Here is a 24,589-nt window from a genome sequence, read left to right on the forward strand (position 1 = left end):
TTGATACTGTTGAAGTGATATATCTTTCCAGAGAAGCAAAAAGGTATAAAGAATGACATAAATTAGGGCATCATTTTCTTCCTCACTCTTGTCAACTAGATGGCTTGTCTTAACAAACAAAAATTAAAAAAACCAAATCAAACAGAAAAAAAACAAGAAACAACTCAAAAACAACACAACAAGAAAACCAACCACAAAAGAAAACAAAAACAACCAAACAAGAAAAACAAAAACAAGAAAACCAACCATCACCAACAATAACAGATGCTCTTACTTTCTTCCAATCCTATCTCAGAACCACAACTTCCTATATGTCAACAGTTCATTAAATAACTGTAGAACACTTTTTAAAACCTTTTCAGGAATTTCAGTGCTTCTTTCGATTGTGTTCAGCACTCTAAACAACAAGCAATAATGTTTCCATATTCTGAATAAATCTCTTTCCATACAGAGTGGTTCTTTTAAAATAGATCATATGTCTAGAATTTCCATATTAGATACATTAGAGCTAATACATTTATCTGTTGCTTTTCTGACCTGTTTCCTTACTGGTTTTGTTTGTTCTTTTAATTTGGGCTGGCTACACAGCAATTTACAGTTTAAGTGAGACATGTAAGAGATTCTCATAGTTATCTTTTAAGTTTTCTTCAGTTGATCCTTCTACAAGTTTACAGTACTAAAAATGTCCCCAACTCTTATTTCTGTTTTCTATTTTCAAACTGTAAGTTCTTCTTGCCAATGTGAGACTGCTTTCCATTTGCCAATATCAAATTTTGCATGTCACCATTCTGTTATTTACCTTAAGTCTTGCTATTTCTCAGCCATTTCCAGGTGCCTTCTGTAGTCTTGAATAATTAAAACTATATATTGGTACCTTCTGTGATTATGTAATTTCATAAAATAACAACCACTTCATATAGAACCTCAAATGCTATTTTGAGAAATGAAGTTATGAACATTCTTAGCCAACGTTTCTTAGGAACAAACAAGCAAAAACAACAAATGTGAGGCACCAGAAAGGAAATCAAGGAAACTGTTTTTCCTCCCTTTTCACTCCATGACTAAAGATACCTGGAAATGAACTATCTTTAAAGATAAAACACTACAGTGACTACACGTAACAATCAACATCACTTTCAGAATATTGCCAAGCTTATTTTCCAACATGCTCTTAGATGGAATGCTCCATTTCCATTTTCTGTGTTGACCTTAACTACATCAGGCAACAGAAAGTTCTTTCCTCCTGCCTCACCTCTCCTTAACCTCATTCACCTAGACACACAAATGGAAAAATCAAAAATACAATATAAAATTACTGTTACCTTAATTGGGCCAGCAATTTCTTCTACTTGATGAATTTTTTCTTTGACTTCTTCTAATTTTTTCTCAGCTGCTTGGAGATTATTTTTCAGTTCTTCCATTTTTTTGCTTTGTAGCTGCATGTCTTGTTTTACACATTCCATCCTACCCCTATTTTCTTCAGCTTCATCTTCCTGTCAAAATGTATTAAAGTTAAGAATAATAAAATGAGACACATTTGTAAACTACTGTACCAGATTATTATTTTACTATCACTATTAAGGTGCAGTATTACATGAAGTACTAACTCTAGTAAGAATAGGAGCAGCTCAATGTAATTATCACTAAAGGCCAAAGGAAGAGACTGACAGATCTTGTAGGAGACGGCTAAACCAAACTGCAAAATAGAAGTTCACATTTATGTGATTGAAAACTATGAGGATTTTATTTGGGAGTTGTGATGAAAGACTGAAAAGAACAAGATAACCTCTCTCTGGATCTGTGGCCAATATACATCCAATATACAATGCAATGCAGGAAAAGTGGATTGTTGTTGTGTCCTAGAGAATAACTCTATTCCTAATGAATTATCATCATAAACACTTTCTGATTCAAAACAGCGAATATTGCAAAACCTGGGGAAAAAAATTTAAATTACAAAAAATAAATAGTCACTCAATTTAAAGAAATATTTAGAATTATGGCAAGCGTTACATTCTTCACTACCCAACTTTGCTTATTTCAAAACAATGCCAACATTAAAAGACATTATTCATATGTTGATTAGACATAATTGGATAATCTATTCTTACTAATATATGGACGTCTGCTGACTGGTGTTCTTCCACGTTTTCAAGATCTGCTATCTCTGCATTTGCTGTTCTTATTTTTACCTGAGAAGAAAAAGAAAATAGATGTTCTAAAGCTTAACTAAAGAGAAAAGTTCATTTAAGTCATCACAGGAAAGAAGATACCTGTATTTATTAGTTTCATTACTGACTAACAAGAGACAACTCTTCGCACCCACCTGTGGAATTAATTTTCATGAGCTATAACCTGTTCTGAAAGTCATGTCCTTTAATTCATTAACATATTTCCATTCAATATGACAACTGAATGAAACACATTTAATTTTTTCTCCAAGTATCTTCAGCATTTCAGACTACATGCCAGGTTTTTTTACTGCTTCTGACCTATAATTTACTGAATATAACCTTATATAGTATGTATTAGCTTACACTATCTGAAGCACCACTGGCCACCCCAAATATGTATCCTATCTAGAAGTACCAGAGACCACAGAAAGGAGGCTAACAGCTGTAAAATGGTTTATAAAGAAATTAAAATTAAGAAAACTTAAAGAAGAAATATTCAGCATATCAAGATGGGTTAAGAATTTACTGGAAGAGCATGAAGATAAGCAAGGTTTTGGGAATGAAGATGCAAGGCTCAACAGAAATAAAGGAGGGAGAATCATTATATGATGCAAGTGTCTTTTCTTTGCAAAACCTTACCAGTAGTGTCAAAAAGAGCAGTAGAAATTCGTAAGATTTAGCACAAGGGGGGGGAAGATATCAAACAGAAACAACAGCATATGCTAGGATTGATGTGGCCTCTATCATTCCGTCTTTAATTATAAGAACATACTACAAAAATAAAAAAAATGAAAGCAAACAAAAAAATTAAGGATTAAAATTTAAAACTGTCAAGCACTCCAAATAGATTGCAGAAGTCAAAATGAAACAGGGAAAGACTGAGGAGATTCTAAAAACTAACACTGTATCTATTTTTACCTGCAGTTGTTTTTGGTGTCGCTGATGAGCATAGAGATGATCTTTATTCTGCCTAATCTCATTTTCAATGGAATATAAGCGTTGCTGAGACGCTGTCAACTGTGCCTTTTTGTTTTCAATTTCTTTATCCAAGTGACTTTATAAACAAAGTGATATTGAGATGTTACATACTACACAGATACTATTTGTGACAAACACATACAGAAAAACACAAATAAAAATTACATGCATGACAAGACAAAGGGTAAAAATGCACTTCTTTTTAACTAGCCTACATTATTCCCCCATAGCAAAGCTGCCAATGGAATGCCTGTAACACTTTGAAAGTTAAGATAATCTTTGAGTGAAATTCATTATATACTGATATGAACAAACTACAGTTAACTGACATATTGGAAACTTTTGAGTTTATAGAAATAAATTTTAACATTCAATTCAGTTTATATTATCAGCTGTTAAACTAAAATTACCTAATATGTCTTTAATATAATACAAGCCTCATAATGGAAGTATTCTATTGTCACTAATTTTCTTGGTGACAAGTTCAAGTTTGTAATCTTTGAAGTACATTCTGCTTTTTCAACTACCATTTTGAAAACAATGAGAGAAAAAACTCCAAAAAATAGAAAAGGTGAAGGAATTCTCAGAGATACCTACCATGAATGAAATCAAAAGCCAGAGGAAACACAGATGCAAAGTTTGAAACCAGTAGGAGGATGTGGGCTAACAACTTTGGTTTGAATAGTCAGGCCTCCCTTGCAGTAAGTTATGACACCACTGTTCAAATACTGTATTTTTAAAGAAACAACTTTGACTCCGTATTCTTTTTGACCAATCATAAAAAAGAAGGTAGCTGGATTTCCTGGAGTATTGAGCACTGAAAATCCCTACTTGGTGGTTAGGATAAACATGCCACAAGCTGAAAGATTGAAAGATACAATGCAAGTTTGTCCCTATCACAGAAAGGGATAATTTTCTAGAATTCTCAAAAAGGAAATGTAAATCTCGTAAAGAAAATGGAGAAACTAGAGAGTAGCGGACATGCAAATAGATAAATGCTCAATTCCACAATTCATGCCAACAGGAGAACTTTTCACAAACACATTACAAGATGCTAACCTGATTTCTGCTTCAACATCTTGACTTAGGAACTTGGGTCTGACAAAATTGGAAGAGTAATACCGTCTTTCAAATACTTGATCACCTTCAGCAGTGAAAGCTTCTTTACAGTTTTTTGGGGGCCGATTGCACTGCATCACTTCACGAGCCCTACGGCTGTTCTGAAAAACAAAATGGCCTTATAATATAAGCAGAAGAGCAACCATAATTAAAGATAAGAATTTATAAGTTGTCTAGATGCTTTCACCCAGAAATAATTTCAATTCTTAATGAAAAGAAATACAGTAATGAAAGAATGTGAAAATTATCTATAATGTCAAGAACCTACTTTTCTTAGTTGAGTAAGACATTTATGTTCTCAAGAACCCACTAAGTTTATAGGTCATTTATTTGTGAATTCTGTAGTCTAAACAGTCCCTCATAATTTGCCTTGGGGGAAAAAAAATAATTAACCAAAAGGTCACCATGCACAGATATATTCAACTGTCAAAAGTAGAATAAGCATAGAGGAAACAAGCTTCCAAAGCAAGGTATGAAGGACATCAAACAATATTCAAATAAAGTTCAGGGAAATATGTTGGTAAAAAAACCCAGCACTGACAGTGACAGACTAAGTGGTGGCAAGTTCCTTTGTCCAAGGCAACCAGGTTATTCATTCCAATATATCAATTTTTCCACAGAATACTTCTTTCGGATTCAGCTCAAATTGTTCAGGTAAGGCTCAAAGATAATAATGTTATGAAAATCACTGGTTAGTTCAGGCAGATGGGGAAGAACAATCCCAACATTCCTGCCATGAGAAAAGCCTTCAAAGTTCAGCTGTTATGTAACCCATGCAGCGACAGCCATGCTTGATAAACAGTCAGCTCTTCTTTAGACAGAGCATGAACTGACTCTTTCCATTAAGAATGTCAGAGGATAAACTAGGACAAGAGATTCTGGAAAAAACAAAATCCACAAAAATGAGGATCATTAGTTCCACTTACTTAGAGAATATCCTGCCTTCTCTAAATAAAAACATACACACCTTATTTTATCTTTGCACATTTTACCTGTAATCTTATCTGCAGGAGCTGGTATCTTCAATACTAACAGAAAATCAAAAATCAATTAAGATCAGAAATCAGATAGTGTCAGAAAACTTAGCTACCAGCTGCTAGGTACAACTGGTAGGAGCGGGTTGCAAATTCTGGTAACTCCCAGACTACCCAAAACTGGCACATCCTAAACCCACCAATTAACACAGAGACATGAGACAGAGCCAGCAGTTAGGAGGCTGATTACACACACACGGACTACTTAGACTGGGAAACTACACTTGGAGGCCCAGAAAGGTAGTGGCAAACAACCCAGAAATAAACAGGGAAGGTCCTGAAACACACAGGGCAGAGAGGGGAGCATAATAATTTCCTCTATCTGTTTTATCTACTACAGACACTACCAGTGAAGGTGTCATAAATGCTCCCCACGTTTCTTTAAAGATCAACAGGGAGCATAAAGGCTTACTTTAATCAGCAGGACTGTTTCTATACCCCTCATATCGATCAAACAATTGGCAACCACTGGATTATCTATTTCCAATGCTGTCAGAACTGAAGGGAATTCTGGATGATGAACAGCTCTGAAGAAAAGAAAGGAAAACATCATTCATAAAACTCACATGAGATACTTCAAATAAAAAAAAAATTACAAATAGTTCTTTTCAACCATCAAGGCTAAGCAATAAAATTCAAAACATACTTACTTCTGACTAGTGTCATAAATTTTATTCTGAAATTTATTTACAATTATTTGAGGTCTATGTCCACGTGCATAATATTTTGACATCAGGAGCTGAAGAGTTCTTTCATCGCTATGATTATCACAGCAAAATGCCTGAAGTAGGCCTTTTAAACAGGATTCGATAGCCAAGATCAGTTCAGGATCTTTTGGATGAATCAAAGCACCTAAATAAACATAAGAAGCAAGGCTTTAGGTGCTTTTTCCACGACAGAACATCCAGTAGAGCATTTTTACCATTCAAGGTTCTTGTTTTGTTATATTGCAGGGCTTTTTAAGAGTCTAAAATAAACCTTTCTTACACGTAGAAAAAAAAAATTAAGAGGCTGACTAAAAGTTAAAAGACTCTACAACAGACCTGAGAACACAAACACATAATTTCTCTGCCTAGAGACACCTACACATAGTTGGAGGCCTGTGTTTTCTTCCAGTAGGGTACCAATTTTATGGCAGCTTAGCAGAAATGTATCAAGGCAAAGATAGCTTATCAGCAATTTAACGCTTTAAGGATGAAGGCAGTGGAACAACTATACTGCAAATTAGACAAACATGAAGATTTCCATTATATCACCTGTCTTCAGTAGCACGCATTTTCACCTTCTCACCCTGCAGTAAATGCTGTGTACTTTACATTCAGAATATGCTGACACCTTTCCTCCCATTTACAAACTGAAAATATCAGCCAGTGTCAGAGCAGGACAGAAGACAAATAACAGCCAGCTTCCCAAGAAAATCTCAGTTGGTCCTGTCTGACCTGTTTCATGCACAACATCTCAAGTTTGACAAACCCACAAGTCAGCCACTAGACATTTTGAACAAAATCTGTCCAAGATTTGGACAGTGCTATCCACTGAAGGACAAGTAGTCAAAGCACAGTTCTCTGAGGTGCCTTGAGGGTGTGGGGGAGTTAGATGGATGCACTGAAAGTTTACCATTGTAAAATACCTCAACAAAAACAGCTGGAAAATGAGGAAAGTCAGTAGCTGTTAGTGCCAGAAGCAAAAGATGATAACCTACCAGGATAAAACCTTTAGTCCAGCAAGTACAGAAGAAAAAAATATATCTGAAGCTCCTTAAAGAATAAAATTTTCCTAAAAGACCACTATTTACATTAGCAGCCATTCAAAAATATCCCATGAGAAAATGTTTCAGCAAATATTCTTACCTAAAGGTCCAAGAGGTTTCTTTCTGAAGCGTCCTTGTTTATAGGCTACTTCAACTGCTTCAAGAAATGCTGGTATATGTGGTCCAAATCTTTTCAAAGTGTTTGTTTTACTATCTTTCATGTCTCTCAGCTGTTTCTGCTGGGCATCCAGTGCTTGTTGCACTTCACTTCTTTCTCTCCTAAGGTAACAGATTTTTTTCTCAGTAGTTATAGAGCCTAAAGTGCCCTAAAATAATTATAAAGCCTTGTTTTTCCATTACTAATAACATTGTTTATCAAGATGGCAGTAGTTCAATGTAAAGGTAGGTACACACATGCAGTAGTATTTTTCCAACTTCAAGAAACATGAGAAAAAAAAGCAAGAGAAAATTACTACTTTGCAATTGTTCTATAAGACTTTTATTTCTAACAAATTATAATAAATTTATTTTATTTCTCATTATTTGCTTCAATTTCACTGTCTTCAAAGATCTTCAACAAAACACACTGTAAGCACTGGTTACAATAATTGATAAGAGGCATTTAAACCAAAACACCAGGTGCAATAAGGAACAATTCTCAAATCCTTTAAGACAATAACTGACATTGCCATAATCACCTCCAATAATCATTGTTCAAGTTTAGGTTTCCAAATCAAAGCCAGAGTGCTTTGGTTTTTTCTATCTTTGGCTAAATTAGTATTTGAATCACTTAGCCTCAAAGCCTCTGTGAATCTGCCGTAACTATAGAAGTAGTAATTACTGCTAAGTGTATCTATTCTCTTATAATGTGAAAAGGAAACTAGAGCTTAACAGCTCAGGGATCACAGACAAATAAGAAGGGACACATAAAAGAAGGGATTTTCTCTAACTTGGAACAGAGGTAAACAATTACATTCAAAAAGCATAACTTACCCGAGTCTAGAATGTTCTTCCCAACACTTAGATATAGCCTGCTGAAACTGATCCACCTGCTGACCAATCATTATTTCTTCATCATGGAATGCCTTTAACTGCTCCCTAAGGTATGCAATTCTCCTTTGTCTTTCCAATTTCTCAGGCTCTGAAACCTGATTAGCACTAGAGAAGAACATACGTCCATATTTTACAACCATACTGATGCTTTACAAGTGACACGAATTTTATTACTTGTAGTGTGCAGAAGATTTACTCATCAGTTACATTTAAGATTCTGTTAACTTGCAAGATCTACATAGCAATAATGCCAATTTTAAATTATTTTTTAAAATTTCTAATCACATGTAACTCCCCCAGTTACATTCCTATCACATTTAGTTTAAGACATATTTGTTTCGCACTAACATGGAAGCTAGAGAATATTATCACCAAAAAACAAAACAAAACAACCCCAAAACAAATAAACAAAAACCCAACCAACCAACCAAACAAAAAGAAAGCACTTTTGCTACCCAGTTGCCTCTTCTTTTGATATTCTAGTCAAAATCTTGGTATGTAAAGAAGCGGGATTAGAAATATTCAGGTATTTAACTGTACCCTGCTAAAGAATAAATAAATATTTTCTATTACTGCAGGTTTTCTCATTAATCAGAAAAGCTCACTTCTTTTCCACCTATATCTTAATAAACATACACCATAATCACTGTATCTGTATTTACCAGCTTTTCAGTTCTTCAATTCGTTTCGATAGCTGTTGACTGTCTTTTCCCAGACGTTTTAACTCTGTTTTGGAACGATTATAAATGATCTATCAAGGAAATAGGATACAGTAGTTTAAGAAATAGAAGAAATAATTTCTGAAAGAACTACAGTTTTAAGTAAATATTGAACTTCACCAAACCAGACAAACATAACTTGATTTACAAAAATTACATCTATTTATGTATTTTGACCTAAGCTTAGCCCTGTTTAGTAACTGTGTAAAGACATAAACACCAGGGCCCCTGAACAGGTACTACTCGCCAGTCAGGCAGGAAATTGCACCTGTTCTGAACTCCACTACGGACTCAAAATCCAAGACACAGGTGTAGAATTACAGATGGGTAAAGCATGGACAAATTTAAAGGTCTAAATTGGTATGAACTTTGAAAGGTTTTGTTTTGGGGTTCTTTTGCCTACCTCAGTTTCATGGACTGCTTTTCTTTTTGCCTGCACTTCCGCCTTCAAAGAAATACACTGAGGATGAAGGTCTTGTGCTTCTTCACTTACTGTTATCAATTTGTCTTGTATTGCTTTGTGCTTTTTTTCTGCTTCATTAACTTTTGCCTTTGGTGAAAAAACAACAAAACAAGTTGTAATGAAACAATTTTTTTCTTCAAAAACCTCCTAATGTTACAGGACAAATGTCTCTCAAAAGGATCCATCTGAGACATCTCAATTGTTTGAGTTTTGTTGGGTTTAAAAAAATAAAGCCATTGCAACTATGGATATGCTAAGATGAAAACTCATAAATATTCATTCTCAGGAAATCAACAGACTACCAAATCTGTGATGCAGACAGCAACCCCTTTTTCTGTCTCAAGGTTTACTCAAACACAGGATTCTTAATACAATAAGGTCAAGTACCATGACATCAAAAGAAAGGAAACCAGCATCTAGACAATGTTCCTTCATTGCTACATAGACATGTTGAACATAAAGCAAAAATGCCTCAATTGTGAAACAAATACTTTTTAAAAGAAGGAAAAAACCCTAAAAACATTTTTATTAAAAAAGGAAAATAAGTGCTAACAAAGAAAGCTTGGAGGAGTTTTAATAGACTGAAATGTTTTGGGCTGTTCAGCCTGGAGAAGTGGAGGTTGCATGAAGACCTCATAGCAGCCTTTCAGTATCTGAAGGGGGCCTACAAGGAAGCTGGAAACTTCCATAGGTCTCCTCATTATCTGTATTGATATGACAAGGAATAATGGGTTTAATTTAAAGTTTCAATAAGTTTAAACTTATTTAAAGAGGGGAAATTTAGGTTACATATATGGAATGAATGCTTTACTTTGGGGGTAGTGAGGCAATGGCACAGGCTGCCCAGATAAGTTGTGGATATCCCATCCCTGAAAGCATCCAGTGCCAGGTCGGATGGGGCTTTGAGCAGTCTGATCCAGTGGAAGGTGTCCCTGCCCATGGCAGGGGGGTTGGAACTGGATAATCTTTAAGGTCTCTTTCCATTCACACTATTCTGTGATTCTAGACTCAAAATAATAATGCCTGTTCCTCTGCACAAAATATGTTTCATATGCAAATCAGAATGTATGACAAAATTATTCTTTCTTGCTACTTACAGAAGTCTTAAGAACCATCCCAAAACTTCCACAGGTCTCCTGAAATCACTGATCTTTTCTAAAGGCAATGATACCCAAGAAAACCTTCACAACAGATGTGTGACTTGGGGGGTGACTACAGCTTGAGTGATAAATTGTTTAGATCATACATGTACCTGGCATTCTTCTACCTTCTGAAGGAACTCTGTATTTCCTTCTTCAGCTCTGACAGCTTCTTCGAGTATTTCTATTTCTTTTTCCATCTCACTCACCTAAAGAGAAGCCTATATTAGCATATCCACAGCAGACTGGGAATGAAGCACATTTCACATGAACAAACATATTTTAGCAAGACATTTACCACTGCCCACGCCATTTGATGTTTCAAATCTTTGAGACGACTTTGCATGTCATTCACAAATGCGATGCTTTTGAAAATCTCCTTCTTTTCCAAATACTGCTTCTTAAGTTCTTCAAGACGCTTAAAAAAGAAAACAGGGGTTCAATGACTGCAAAAAGCTGTGATGTAATATGAAATTTTAGAAGGATTTGGATTTTTTGAAATTTAATGTCACTGAGAGCTAGTAAACCCAAAACTTATGCAGTTTAGCTTCTGTACTTCCTTCACTGCTCAGATCTATCCCAATAATTACTTTAACTTTTACATACCTCTTCCCCTTGTTCTATCTGAACATGGATATTTTTTTTAGTTTTCCCAATAACTGAATAATCTTCTTTCATTTGTTCCAGCTGAGTTGCCTTCATAAAAAACTAAAAAGCAATAAAAAGATGTAGATATGAGATCAGCACCTTATCCAATTATCTGCAATAATTACAACAGAAAGACCATTCATCCCAACATCCCTCCATGCCGAATAATACCCAAAGTGAAAAATCTGGTCAGGTTCTGGTGGTACAACTTCCACCCCCGCCTCGGGCTGCAATGTGATATTTGAAATGTTCATTAGGCCCCAGCCTTGATGAAAAGAAGCTGGGCTCAGGTCCTCTTGAGTTTATCAGAAACACTCTCTATTCCCAGGAACTTATATTGTCTGACAAGCTCCTCTTCCTTATGAAGGGCCTTTGAAACTTGTCTTTCTTGCCTGACTAACAACCCAAACGGAACAACATTTTTTTTACTGAATTTTCAAAGAAAGTTACTGACCTGAACTGTGGTCAGGATGGGAAATTACTATGACTGAAGCCCACTCTCTTGTGACCCTATAAACAATGGTCCCAAGTGAGACCCACTGAGCTCTCCTGGACCACAGTGGCCTGTGACAGCATCTCCCTCCGAGCTAAACACCACTGTGAGCCAGAGAACTCTCAAGTTTACTTGGAGGACTGCTGCCAAAAGTTGACAGAGCCTGGGCTGATACCCCCAATCCTGAAGGATCAACCTTCATCCTCTGAGAAGATCTGAAGGCATTTGTCATGAGTATTTCTCTGAGCTCCAGGGGAATTTTTCACAGGTATACAACTTGCACATACTCTTTGGATCTGTTTACATACAAGTGTGTATATGGTATAGCAACTGTATAACGAGTATTTCTTAAGTACTTAGATTAGTAAGAAAATCAGGCCTACAAGTGAGGCCTAGGAGCACAACCATTGTGCTGTTGCAAACTCTCTAAGAATCTTCTGTTAATTGTTTAAATCAGGCTACTAATTAAGTACTGTTGAGTCAAAACACTATCAAAACCTTTAGGCCTAAACTGTGGTCAAGACCAGAGCTAAGTTTGGCAAGGGGGTCCATTCTGAACCTTGTGACTTAATGGGAAGGTCTCCCTTACTCCTTTTCACCCTCAGCTTTTCCCCATTCCAACCTCCATGTAGATCACTTTGAGCTGATTCTGGTATTAGATTGATTGATTTCAGGTTTCAGTCCAATTTTCCTCTTGTGAATCTATATAAGTAGGATAGTGAACCTTCCCAACAAACATAGCTGCACTTTCACTTTAATATTAAATCTGCTTTTGCTGATACCTATGCCAGTTGTTCTTTGGGTGACTTAAACATGAAATTTCCAAAAGGGGGATTTCTGAATAATGAACTTTTAGCAGTGCCCTAAAATTTAAATTTATCCATCTCTTCACACAGACGAATCTTCAAAAATACTGTTTGTGCAAGCGGATGATTGGTGCAATCAGACAGTGCCACTGACTCTGGTTAAGATGGAGCTAAAGTTTCCTCACAGAAACTGTTACTCTTGTTGTATTTTAGATGTGTGATCAAAACACTACTGACTACACACTCATATTTTAGCTGCTGGACTGAGGTCTTCTGTTTCTCACTCTGCCTTCCCAGTGAATAGACTGGCACGGTGTGCAAGACATTGGGAGGGATACAACCAGACAGATGATCCCAAGCAGCCAAAGAGATATGCCACCTCAGAAAATGTCATTGTGATGGTTCAGCCCCAGCCACTCACTCTCATTTGGGGTGTGATAGAGAAGAGAATCAGAAAAGTAAAAGCAAGAAAGCACATAGGTTGAGATAAAAATAGTTTAATAAAGTTGCACATGGAAGCCAAGCAAAACAAGGAATTCATTCATCACTTCCCAGGGCAGGCAGGTGTTCAGCCATTCCCAGGGCTCCATCACGCCTAACGGTGACTTGGGAGGACAAAAGCATCATTCAAAACACCCCTCCATTCCTTCTTCTTCCCCCTGCTCTATATGCTGAGGCTAATGCCACATGATCTGAGATATATATCCCTTTTGTCAGCTGGGGTCATCTGCCCTGGATGTGACCCCTCCCAACTCCTTGTGCATCCCCAGTCACCTTGCTGGTGGGGTGGAAAAAGAAGAAGAAGAAGCCTTGCCTCTGTGTATGCCCTGCTCAGCAGCAATGAAAACACCTCCATGTTATCAATACTGTTTTCAGCACAAATCCACAATGTAGCCCTATACAAGCCGCCATTAAGAAAATTAACTCTAGCCCAGCCCAAACTAGCACAGTCATGCTCAGCAATAAAAACAGGTAAGAGCGAGTTAAGGGGGATTAGCCATCTTTTGCTTGGGCACTGGTTGGGCCTCAATCTACGAATAGGAGGTGGTGAGTGATTGCCTTTGCATCTCTTAGTTTGCTTCATTTACTTTCTCTCTCCTTCTAGCTTTCTCTTCAGTTCTTATACAATGTTTATCTCATCCTTCTATTTTTTTCACTTTTACTCTACATTTCTCAGCCCCCATGCCAAGCTTGGGGATGCGAAAGAGTGATTGTGTGGTATTTAGCTACTTAGCTGAGTTAGCCCAAAACAAGTTATTAAAATTAAGGAATTTGATTTTTTTCCCAAATGCTCTGAAAATTTGCAATCAGGTTTTCAATGTTTTATGACTATCTTAAATTGTTTTTCTTACCTTGTACTTGTCACCTTCATTTTTAGTCTGTAAAAACTGTTTGCTCATCTCTTGGGTTAAAATAGACACAGGATTATCAACCTGCAAAAATAAATTATTTTCATCTTATTTTAATTACAAGTTACTATGTAACTGCAAACCCATGAAAGTGAGCACCCTGTTCCAGTCTTGCAACTTAGTAATAAGCTAAGGTTTAGAAATCAAGCTTTTTAATTCTCTCGAGTCTTCAAAAAACTCAAAACATAACAAACAAAACCAATAACAAACAGAAAATTAAAAAACCCCAACTATATCGAGTACAAAATAGAACCAGAGCAAGGACAACTAAGGAACTGCTTCAAAGAGCATACGTGATTTCTCTTAATAAAGTACCGTAAGTTCCACTTATTTAACAAAATCAGCATTGGAAATTCTTGTTGCATGAAAGTATTGCAATAAATGCAATTAATTGATTCATATTCTTACAGATGTTGCCACAAAATAAAACCAATACATGCTAACTGACATTTCTATTATTTGAAATTCTAAGTATGTTAAATATTTAAACTTCATATGCAGTACCTGATCTTTTATTAATAACTTAGGCAGTAAAATCACACTCAAATTTCTGAAACAGCAAGAACTGAAATAATTAGCAGAAAAAAAAGCTCTCCAAATACAAAAGGAAATATGTCAAGACTTTTACCAACAGGATACATGACTCACAGGTCACACGTGACAGCAAATACTTATCTGTCTGGGCCAGAATCCTATCCTGCATAGCATGAGATATATGCTTCAATTTTCTTTTTGCTGACGAATTTGATCTTTAAATAACATGGAAGAGGTGAAACTGTTTCCTTTAACGAATAGTACATTTCTCTTTAATTGAAAAATTGTAATATCACATTCCAACATCTTCTTAAATTGCACAGAATTTAAACACTACAACAACTACCTGTATATTAAAGTGATCCAGTATTCCTATGAGTTCCTCTTTCTTTGAAGAAATGACAGTCCCTAGTGGTAAAAAAAAAAAGGAAAAGGATCAATAAATACAATGCCCCAGTCTTTTGTTCATTGTAGAAAATATAAAAAATGAGATCAATCTCTTTGTAACACAAACTTAAATAAGAAGCATTGGTTAGGAGTTTTTTATTATTTTTTCAATATATTTGCATTTGTACAGAAAGACTTCTAATTGAAGTCCTTCTTTGCCTCATAAACCCTCTGTTTAGATAAATTGAAATAAATCAGCAAATTCAATAAAACCTCAAAAAAGACTATAATAACTATGTTCAGCCCCATCACACAAGCTGATTTTTGTAAAAACAAATACATAATGTAACACCTGACATACTAAATAATACATATGACTAAATTCATAATACTTTTGACATACAAAAATATTCTTCGTTCGGGATAAAAACAAAAAAAATGGACATTGTCCTCATCCTTGAATGATTTTATGAAAAGAGAAACATCATTCTTTAGTAACATCAAGGCACTCAAAGCCATGAACAAGATTAGAGAACTTCTAAGACTGAGAGTAAAGCAAACTACCACCAACCAGATTTGCTTCTCAGTTTGCAAGTTCTGCTTCCATCCTGATTAATGCGCTGATTCACAGTAATAGAGGTACCATACAATTCTGGTTTAAATGCATCTCTTCCTTGGTTTCGCAAAGTTATGGAAATATGTGCAGAACTAAAAAAAAAGTAGCAAAAATAATAAAAAAGACAACTGAAATTAATCTCAAAACCAAAAACAACAACAAAAAATCAAAACATTTTAATTCTCCATACAAATTGTCAGGTGTCCTACAAGTCACAGCTGCAAGTCAGTCATAGTACCAACAGGAAGAACATGTATTTATTTGGTTTGAGCCATAACTGCATTAGACATATTGCCGATTTAAAACCCAGCAGGAAAAGTAAACCCACTCAAGCTGCACCCTTTCCTCCACCCCCTTTCCCACAGTGAAGGAAACAACAGGAAAGATTTTAAGACAGAATTACAATTTACTGCAAAGTCTCAAAATCACAACAATATCACTAAGAGTGTACAAAACAGAGAGTGTTTTACCACTGAAGGATATTCACCACCAAACAAAAATGCTTCCACAATACAGTGTCCGGCATGGTTTCCCAGACAAAGGCAAAATGCCAACTGGCCTCATGGTGTGCCATATAGTTAGTGCACGAGAACACAAAGGCACTACGTCAGGCACGCTCATGGTTTAACTTTCCCCTTCCCCAGCCCAAAAAGCAATGGAAATACAGGGACAAGACAAAACCTGGTGGGACCTGACAGGGCTCTGAAACAGGCCAGCGGACCCTTTTCTTGGGCATGATTGTACGAGCTGTACTGGAGTGTTTGGCAGTTCTAGCAGCAGCGGTGCTGCACTGCTGCTGCAGCGGCTGCGGTGGCTCTGGTGGCTGCTGCCATCACGGCAGCTGTGGCTTGGCTCCGTGCTGCTGCTGTTCCCTCTGATGCCTTAAGTTTTAGTTTTTATATTTTTCAGATTTTGTACATTGGTATATAACTCTGAACTCCATATAAAGTGTTAACAAGTTCTCTTCACAGCGTAGTTAAGACAAAACAAGCTTTTTCCAGCCTGAGAACCAAGGACAACTTCACAGATTCAGGCCCAAAAAGTATAAACAACAGAGGATTGAGGAGAGCAATCTGGGAGGATAGGACTTCATAACCTGAAGATGTAATTGGACAATGAACTCCAATAGGAAAATGGACCATAACGTATAAAAGTGCAAAAACGTGTGACCCATCATCCATCTTGGGTGTAGCCACAGTTGGGCTCTTGTACTGCCCAAGGTGTTCCTTTGAAGGCCTTTTTAATAAATATCTACTTTATTCCTTTAACACTGTCTAGTCTGTGTTTTATGTAGCCTCTCAAGGCATCACCTCCCTCTCCTTTCTTCTGAGTGGCATCTTGGGCTTCCAAGTGCTGTGTTTCAGCACCAAACCAGAAAAGCCGTGGCTCAGAGGAAGAGGAAAGGGGCTGTGTCTTGGGGTGATTTTGTGATGATGCTCTATTCCTGATGGTCTGCTTCATGCTCAGACATGGCAGCTGTGGCTGTAAGGTGGGACAAGAGGAGGGGCGGGAGCCTTCGGGGGCTCCTGTGCAGACTCTGTGTTCAAAGACTCACTCCCCAGTGTGCTAGGTCCTGTGGACAGTGGTGGTTTCTTTGTTGCTTAGCTAACTCCATTCTCAGTAGCTTAAGCAAGATTCCCTATTTTCCCCCCCTCCACACCTTTCCCATGGACAGCAGCAGCAATCCTTCTGCAGGTTTTCTTTTTTGTTTGTTTTTTCTTGAACTGTTTCAGCTCGGTTTTGGTCTGAGATCAGATAATCGCCGAGACCGGCAGCGGGGGCCACTCCAGCCAGCCCAAAACCTCGGGCAAAGATGAACCAACAAAAGAAAGGACACAAAAATCCACCAGCTTCATCTGCTGTGAGGAGGGGACCAGCGCCAGAGGTTCAACAGGTTCCCACCTGTTTAGCCCAAGCTGCTGCATGAACTTTTTCCTCTTCCCTGACACAAAAGCCAGCCACCACTTTGGTCCCCCTCGGCCACGCGGCCAGCCCATCTATTTCTTCCCCTGGCATTTTGAGGTTTTTTGTTCTGCTGTGGGTGGGTGGGGGAGTGTGTGTGTGTGGGGGGTAAGGTTCTAAAAGTTCAATATCTAGCATTAATCCACCTTTTTTTTTGTGCTATGTGGGCACTTTGCTAGTTAATAAATGGGGTTTTTTTCACTTTCACCCATCAGTATTTATTTTCTCATTGGCAAAAGGGATTACTGAAGCCATTCTCTTCAGAGGAGACACTCATTTCAGAGTGTTTTCTCCTAAATCTGTCTCTAGACCAAGACAGACTGTCAGTGGCAGAGAGGGGCAAAGTCTGCTGGGCTGACCCTGAAACCTACACACCCCTTCCCTTGAACCTGGCAAAAGCCAAAGCGACGCTTCTGCTTTCAGCCTAAGCTTCCTTGTGCTGACACCACGGCCGCGCCATGACATGAGGGGTATGGAATCAAACACTGCCAGAAACTCCAGCCCTCATCTCCGTAACCACAACACACACACTGCTGCCATATACTGACTGCTTGCACCTCCTATGCTTCACCTAAATAATGAGCCAAAAGCAAATGTTTGTGAGAGATTTCTTCCATCTTCCCTTCTCATCTGAGAGTGTCCTCATTTCACATTGCAGAATCAAGCTGCTTTTTGGTAGTTCTCCTTTTCTCAAATTGGCTTCTGTATAAAACAGTTGTCTGGCTTCTACAGCCTAATCAAAGTAATCTATACCAGAATGTTTAAGGCATTCTTCTAGAAAAGATGAGACGCAATTTCAGTTCCAAATTCCTATTTCTTGTTTCTCAAGTGAGTGCTGAAACTTAATACACATAAGGCAAGTACTATCAACAATTTTACTCTCAAGCACCTCTGAAAGGGAAAGACTGGGACTCTGAATAACAGCTTCATGGAAACGTAAACTCCTAAACCTTCTATCACTTTCTTGGTTTCCCTAAACACCTTATCCACACTCTCACAGCAGACACGAATCCACTTCTCACATGTTTAAGTATCCAGCTGTAAGTCAAGGTCTTTAGATTGTATATGCATTCACTAGAATGATTGAAAAATAATTTACCTCACTGCTTGCAAAACAACGGTAACTAGTCACCTATGAATCTTTCCCGTGAACTCCATTTTTCTGTAGGATATTCAGTTACAGAGTGGATGGAATACATGAGAGCAAGGAATACAGAGAACATCACTATGTTAGCTAGTTCAGTGTCCCAGTTTCAGGTAGGATAGTTAATTTTTTTGCCATTACTGGGAGAGGCACAGCCTGGGGCCACCTGAGTATTCTTATTCTATGCTCCACACATCATCCCTGGGGGCACAGCTTCAGCTTCTCTCAGGAAGAGAACAGGAAGTGGAAGGGACAACATTTTGTTCCTTCATTCCAGGGAAAGTGGATGACTAGTGAAGCAGTGGGGAGGTTCCAGTCTTAGCACGGAGTTGGTGCGTCATTTTCTTTCTTGTCTTGGGGAGGGAGTGTGGGTGCAGATGATTTGTCCACCATTGTCTATTTTTTTCACAGTACGGGCACAGGCAGATCCATTTGCCATTTTCTTCTTTTTCTCAGGAGATGCATGACCTGGGCTGTGGTGCAGTCGCCTTGAGTCAGACTCAGTGAGCATTTTTGCTTGTAATCACCCTCTTTTGTACACTGTTGTTATTAGTACTGCTGCTGTTAGTGTTTGTTTCCTTACATCCGTGATGGCTTTTTTCAGCACATTTTTACTTCAACCTGTAATCTCTACCTTTATGCCTCTCTCACTGGAGAGGAAAGAGACCAGCTGTTTGGAGTTCAATTTCCACTTGGTTTCAAACTACAACATTCAGAAATAATGGTATACTAATGGCAAAACTTCTGAAGTTTTTTGTTTTCAGGGTTTGGGGTTTCTTTGCAGGGGGAGGGTGTTGTTTAAATATGGCCTCTTCAGTGTTATGCTTTTTATTCAAACCTGGTGGATCCCATAAAAAGATGCAGAAATTACCATAAATAGAAAACTCATAAGCTAACCTCAATGACAATCACTGAACTACATATGCAACTTCAAGATTAAAGTTTTACTTACGTCTCTCCTTTTTGAATAAACATTTTTAATGCGGAACCTCTGTTAGTTGCAGTGGCTTTTCCACCAAGTCCAACAATTAGTGCTGTTAATACAGAACTTTTTCCACCTGTAATTGAAGCATTGAACTTGTTTAAAAGGGAAGATACTGTAACTTCTACTCTATCCACATTACATTTTTTTGACTTCTTATATATTCATGCATTAGAAGTCCAAATTCTGTCCTTATTGAACATATAAAATAACAATAATGCTAGTAAAGTATCTGCCATTTTCCAGGTTCTCCCTAAGAAAACCCAACATGCTGAGCCAAAATCCTATTTAGCAATTTGCATTCACCATGTCGCAGGTCAGAAGGAAGGAATCTCTCCTTTCTTAAAAGCATACTGATACACAACAAAAGAAGTCAAACACACATTACCATTTATCTACCTATCTGAAAGGTTTTTAAGCTCTCTTTCAAAATTTATATTTAATTTTTTTATTTCTTTCTCCAGAAGAAGTGAGGTCATATAAAGAAGTATGATTTCCTTTTCTTAAATGAGTTTCTATGTGCCCCACACTGTCCTGGGTTAGCTGGAATTGAGTTCCTTTTCTACCTAGTAGCTTGTACAGTGCTGTGTTTTGGGTTCAGCAGGAGAATAATGAAGATAACATGCTTGTGTTTTGGTTGTTAGTAAGCAGCAAAGTCAAGCACTCTTCAGTGTCTCATGCTCTGCCAGTGAGGAGGTGCACAAGAAGGCAGGAGGAAGCCTGGCCAGGAGAACTGACCCCAACTGGCCAAAGGGACATTCCATACAATGGAATGTCATGCCCAGTGCATAAACTGGGGGATGCTGTCCAGGAGCCACTGATTGCTGCTCAGGGATGGGCTGGTTGTGTGCAACTGTATTTTGCATAATAACTTGTTTCTCTTGGGTTTTACTCCTCTCTTTCTTTCTGCTTTTCATTATAAAAATTATTTTATTTTATTTTATTTTATTTTATTTTATTTTATTTTATTTCAATTATTAAGCTGTTCTTACCCCAAACCACAGGTTTTACCTTTTTTCAATTCTCCTTCCCATGCCACTGGGGGAACATGGGGAAGTGAGTGAGTGGCTGCATGGTATTTAGTTGCCAAAAGGGATTAAATGACAATAGTCCTTTCCAGCACCAATGTGAGGCTCAAAGGGTTGATATAAATAAATTTGCTGTAAGCATTCATGATATTAGTTTAATAGTTGCAGATCACAGTGCTGATTTATTTGCTCTCAGAGTTGTGCTGGTTCTCAGAGCTGCATTATGTAACACGCCCCTCATAGCATGTGCTCCCTGCTTTGGTGTTTCTCAGTTTTGGGCCCTGGGCTAAGGTTATCATTTTGAAGTACTCTGTAATGCTGGCGGATAAGATATGATATGTGACATAAAAGGACACGACGGAACTGCTGGCCCTGAAACTGGCCTGGTCAGCGCCCTCGGCACCACCCCCGGGCTGCGGGAGCCATCTAGCGGCAACCGCCCACAATTACACCTTTCACCCTTCGAGCGCCAATTTAGAGGACACATCTCCTCCTTCTCCAGGCTAACTACAACAGCTTCTGAAAATTTGGGGTGTCCTTAGGAAGCTGAAAACATCAGGAAGCAGGATGTTGCTGAATGTGGTTCAGATGTATTTTAGCATTATACAACTATCAGCATTACAATCATTACTCCCATTAATTATTACTCCATTAATTATTACCCCATTACAAGCACTGCGGCTCCTCCAAATTCAGTGATGGGCACTGCAGGCACTTGGACAAGTATTGTGCATTTAATAATAAACATATAAGTACATTTATTTCAAATAAAATTTTGCGCATTATTTAGCTATTAAAATACTTACATTCACATTATCTTCTGTAAAAATCTCCGACGTTAAGACCTAATTCACCAGCCTTTAACTACTGGGATAGACCTGTGTGGTGCCTCATTTCAAAAGGGAATCCTTTTCCATGCCTTAAAGATGGCTAGCAACTCTTTTTCAAATAAAAATTACATCTTCTACATTATTAACAGAAGTGTTCTTTGACAAAGACACTGTGCAATTAACACTTACTTCCATTGGTTCCAACAACAAAATTGAGATTTGATCCAAACTGAAAAGGCCCCAGATTTGAATGGCACATGAAGTTCTTCAGCTGGATACTTTCAATTATCCCAACTTCACCATCAGGCTAAAGAATGAACAATTAAAACTCAAGTTGCGTATGAATTTTAATGAGATTAAGTTTCTGTATTTTAAACGCAATGAGCATTAAAATGACAGTATGATATCAAACATCAGTTGTTACAAGCCACAAGGAAACAGAAGAGTTTCATGACACTCCTAAAGTCGCTTGCTACAGAGCAGTTACACAGTAAAATAAAAAGAAAAGTTACCAAAGCTGATCCCCCACACACTGTAACTTTCAGCTCTGCCCGTTACTAACTTATCATCAATGCAACATAAAATACTAAGACAAAAGATCCACACATCTGGCTGACCAAGTCAAAGCATGTTATTAAGGGCATTGTCCAAATGTCTTGTAAATACTGACAGGCTTGGGGCACCAACCACCTCTCCAGGAAGCTGTACTGGCTTTGGGTAGCAGGGGTGGAAGCTACAGGGGTGGCTTCTGTGAGAACCTGCCAGAAGCTTCCCCATGTCTGAGCCACTGCCATTACCCAGCCACACACCGAGACAGACCCATTGCTGGCCAAGGCTGAGCCCATCAGCAGCAGTGGTAGAGCCTCCAGGCTGAGTCAGGAAAGGGAAATTGCAATTGCAGCAACAGCAGCCAGAGAAGAGAGGAGTGAGAAGATGTGAGAGGAACAGCTCTGCAGACACCAAGGTCAGTGAAGGAGGGGCAGGAGGTCTTCCAGGCATCAGAGCAGAGATCCATGGAGAGCCCTATGCTGGAGCAGGTGGATTCCCAAAGGAGGCTGTGACTCTATGGGAAGTCTACCCTGGAACAGGCTCCTGGCAGGATCTCTGGCCTTGGAGCCCACACTGGAGCAGGTTTGCTGCCAGCACTTGTGACCCCATGGGGGACCCAGGCTGGAGCAGGCTGCTCCTGAGGGACTGCATCCTGTGGAAGGGATCCTCAGAGCATAGAACAAGTGTGAGTCCACCCTCTGAAGAGGAAGAAGTGGCAGAGACAACACATAATGAACTGACCACAGCCCCCACTTCCTGTGCTGTTAGGGGGAGAAGGAAATTGGGCGTGAAGATGAGCCAAGGAGGGGTGGAGGAAAGGAGTTTTAAGATTTGGGTTCAATTCTCATTATCTCTCAAACACTGATTTGATTTTAAATAAATTCAGTTAATTTCCCCAGGCTGAATCTGTTTTGCCCATGACAGTCACTGGGGAGTGATCTCTCCCTGCTGTTATCTCAACCACAAGCCTTTTGTTATATTTTCTCTCCCCTGCCCAGGAGAGGGGGGCAGTTGACAGAGTGGTTTTGGTGCACACCTGGCACCAGACAGGTTCAACTCCCCAGAGACGCCTGGTCCAGTGTCTTACCACTGGTAAAGAAATGTTTCCTAATGTTTAGTCTACATACACAGGACAGTATTTTCAATCTCAAAAATAATTTTTTAAAAATCTTCTGTCAAACTAAAATTCAACTACTAAAGGAAAAGCAGAAAAAATAGTACTCCTGTTTTCAAGTTTCTTTTCCATCAAAATTTACATTTCAAACACTAGATTTTTTCAAACTTCTGACAGTGTCAGCTATGCAAAACAAACAAGTATTTGGCACTCTTAGTAAATAATTAGTTTTCCAAATATTTTGTCTGCTTTTACTCCAACCATAAATGAAATATACCATAGTTCTATCAAAATCCATTTCCTTCATTTACCTGACAACTGCAGTAGTATTCCTTCTATTAAATCAGAATATTGTTATTTTTCTGATTGACTATTATAACTGGAGGACCCAAAAGATGTAAGATAAGAATAACCTCATGCAAGTCCTCATCACAGACAGTATCCGTGGTTTCTTTTACCTCTGTTCTACTGATGCCTATATCCAAGACATTTATTTCAATAAGCACAGAACTTTTCTTGTATCTTTGTCTCTATGACTTTTTAAACCACTTACCGACTGTGAAGAGGCACTACTATCATCAGTATGTATATCTGTGTAATCTGTGTACTCTTTTCTCTGCTTTTTCTGGGACCCAGGATTTGAAACACTTTCTTCCTTTCTCTTACCCATGAGTACTGAAAAATGAAAGTAATGAAGTATTATAAGTTTCAGTCCTCTAGGTGACAACGTACCCACAGGTGATAGCACAGACATACCAAATTATTTACTTTGGTAAAACAAATATTGAAATCACAGCAAACATTGCAACAAACACTTTTCCAGAACCGAAATCTCAGTAATTTAAGGCTACATTTATTATGAAAGAGTTGCATCAAAACAAAAGAGACACAGACTCATTATTCTAATCAAGCTGAATGTGTTGATTAAAAATAAAATCAACCTTGATTCTGTTTTCCTTGGTACATTAGACTTTGGAATACTTGATAAAATTGTTTTTGGTTAGCAATGGAGTTGAAGATTAGTAAAATGTACATAACTAGTATAATGAGCATCAATACAGGTTTGATAAAAGTCAGCTGCATGGGCAAAACCAAAGTGCATTAATTATTTGTGGTTGACAAAAGCCGAGAAAATTAATATGAAGAACACATAAAAGTAGAATAAAGGAAAATTTAAATTCATAGCACTGTTCCTATGCTGCTTCTTACACGCAAGGTAGTATAATATGATCACAGTAAAGAAAATGCTCCTAATAAAGGATAACTATCCTCTCTATATAGAGGAGACATGTCTAAATTTCCTCTACAAATCAATAAATAACACACAGACTTCCAGCACTAACAGGACTGGTCTGAAACAAATCCTGCAAAAGTAATAGGCTTCATTAAAACATATAAAAAACTCGTATTTTCTGTTCTCATAAGCTGAATGGCCTGGTTTTTATTCCCTCAAAAGTACTTATTACCTTCTTCATACCTACAGACCCAAAGCCCTACACAAAACACAGAACTTGACATACTTGCCCTAACTAGAAGCAAGGTGCTATTTACACAAATGCAACACACAATCTTTTTATTCGTCAGTAGTTAAGTCCGCCACTGGTAAATATCTAAACCAGGCTAAAACGAACATCAGTTGCACAGTTTTCTGACATCAA

General features: G+C 37.9%; 1 protein-coding gene across 1 annotated transcript in view; it reads right to left on the reverse strand.

Annotated features, from left to right (window-relative positions):
• Nucleotides 1–24,589, reverse strand: part of SMC6 (structural maintenance of chromosomes 6) — a 37,312-nt gene that overhangs the window by 8,957 nt on the left and 3,766 nt on the right. Inside the window, exons 3-21 of the mRNA XM_066179959.1 lie at nt 23,485–23,606; nt 21,458–21,575; nt 19,381–19,486; nt 15,278–15,414; nt 14,666–14,727; nt 13,729–13,809; nt 11,036–11,137; nt 10,728–10,847; nt 10,543–10,638; nt 9,231–9,377; nt 8,771–8,859; nt 8,049–8,213; nt 7,156–7,334; nt 5,956–6,157; nt 5,718–5,832; nt 4,212–4,372; nt 3,093–3,228; nt 2,112–2,192; nt 1,323–1,493 (exon numbers count right to left, since the gene is read on the reverse strand). Coding sequence (XP_066036056.1) covers nt 1,323–1,493; nt 2,112–2,192; nt 3,093–3,228; nt 4,212–4,372; nt 5,718–5,832; nt 5,956–6,157; nt 7,156–7,334; nt 8,049–8,213; nt 8,771–8,859; nt 9,231–9,377; nt 10,543–10,638; nt 10,728–10,847; nt 11,036–11,137; nt 13,729–13,809; nt 14,666–14,727; nt 15,278–15,414; nt 19,381–19,486; nt 21,458–21,575; nt 23,485–23,601 — 2,385 coding nt within the window. The 5' untranslated portion in view covers nt 23,602–23,606. The remainder of the gene's footprint in view (nt 1–1,322; nt 1,494–2,111; nt 2,193–3,092; nt 3,229–4,211; nt 4,373–5,717; nt 5,833–5,955; nt 6,158–7,155; nt 7,335–8,048; nt 8,214–8,770; nt 8,860–9,230; nt 9,378–10,542; nt 10,639–10,727; nt 10,848–11,035; nt 11,138–13,728; nt 13,810–14,665; nt 14,728–15,277; nt 15,415–19,380; nt 19,487–21,457; nt 21,576–23,484; nt 23,607–24,589) is intronic.

Source organism: Chamaea fasciata, unplaced genomic scaffold, assembly GCF_029207755.1.
Source record: "Chamaea fasciata isolate MVZ Bird 193981 ecotype frontalis unplaced genomic scaffold, bChaFas1.0.hap1 SCAF_3, whole genome shotgun sequence".
Classification (NCBI taxonomy): domain Eukaryota; kingdom Metazoa; phylum Chordata; class Aves; order Passeriformes; family Sylviidae; genus Chamaea; species Chamaea fasciata.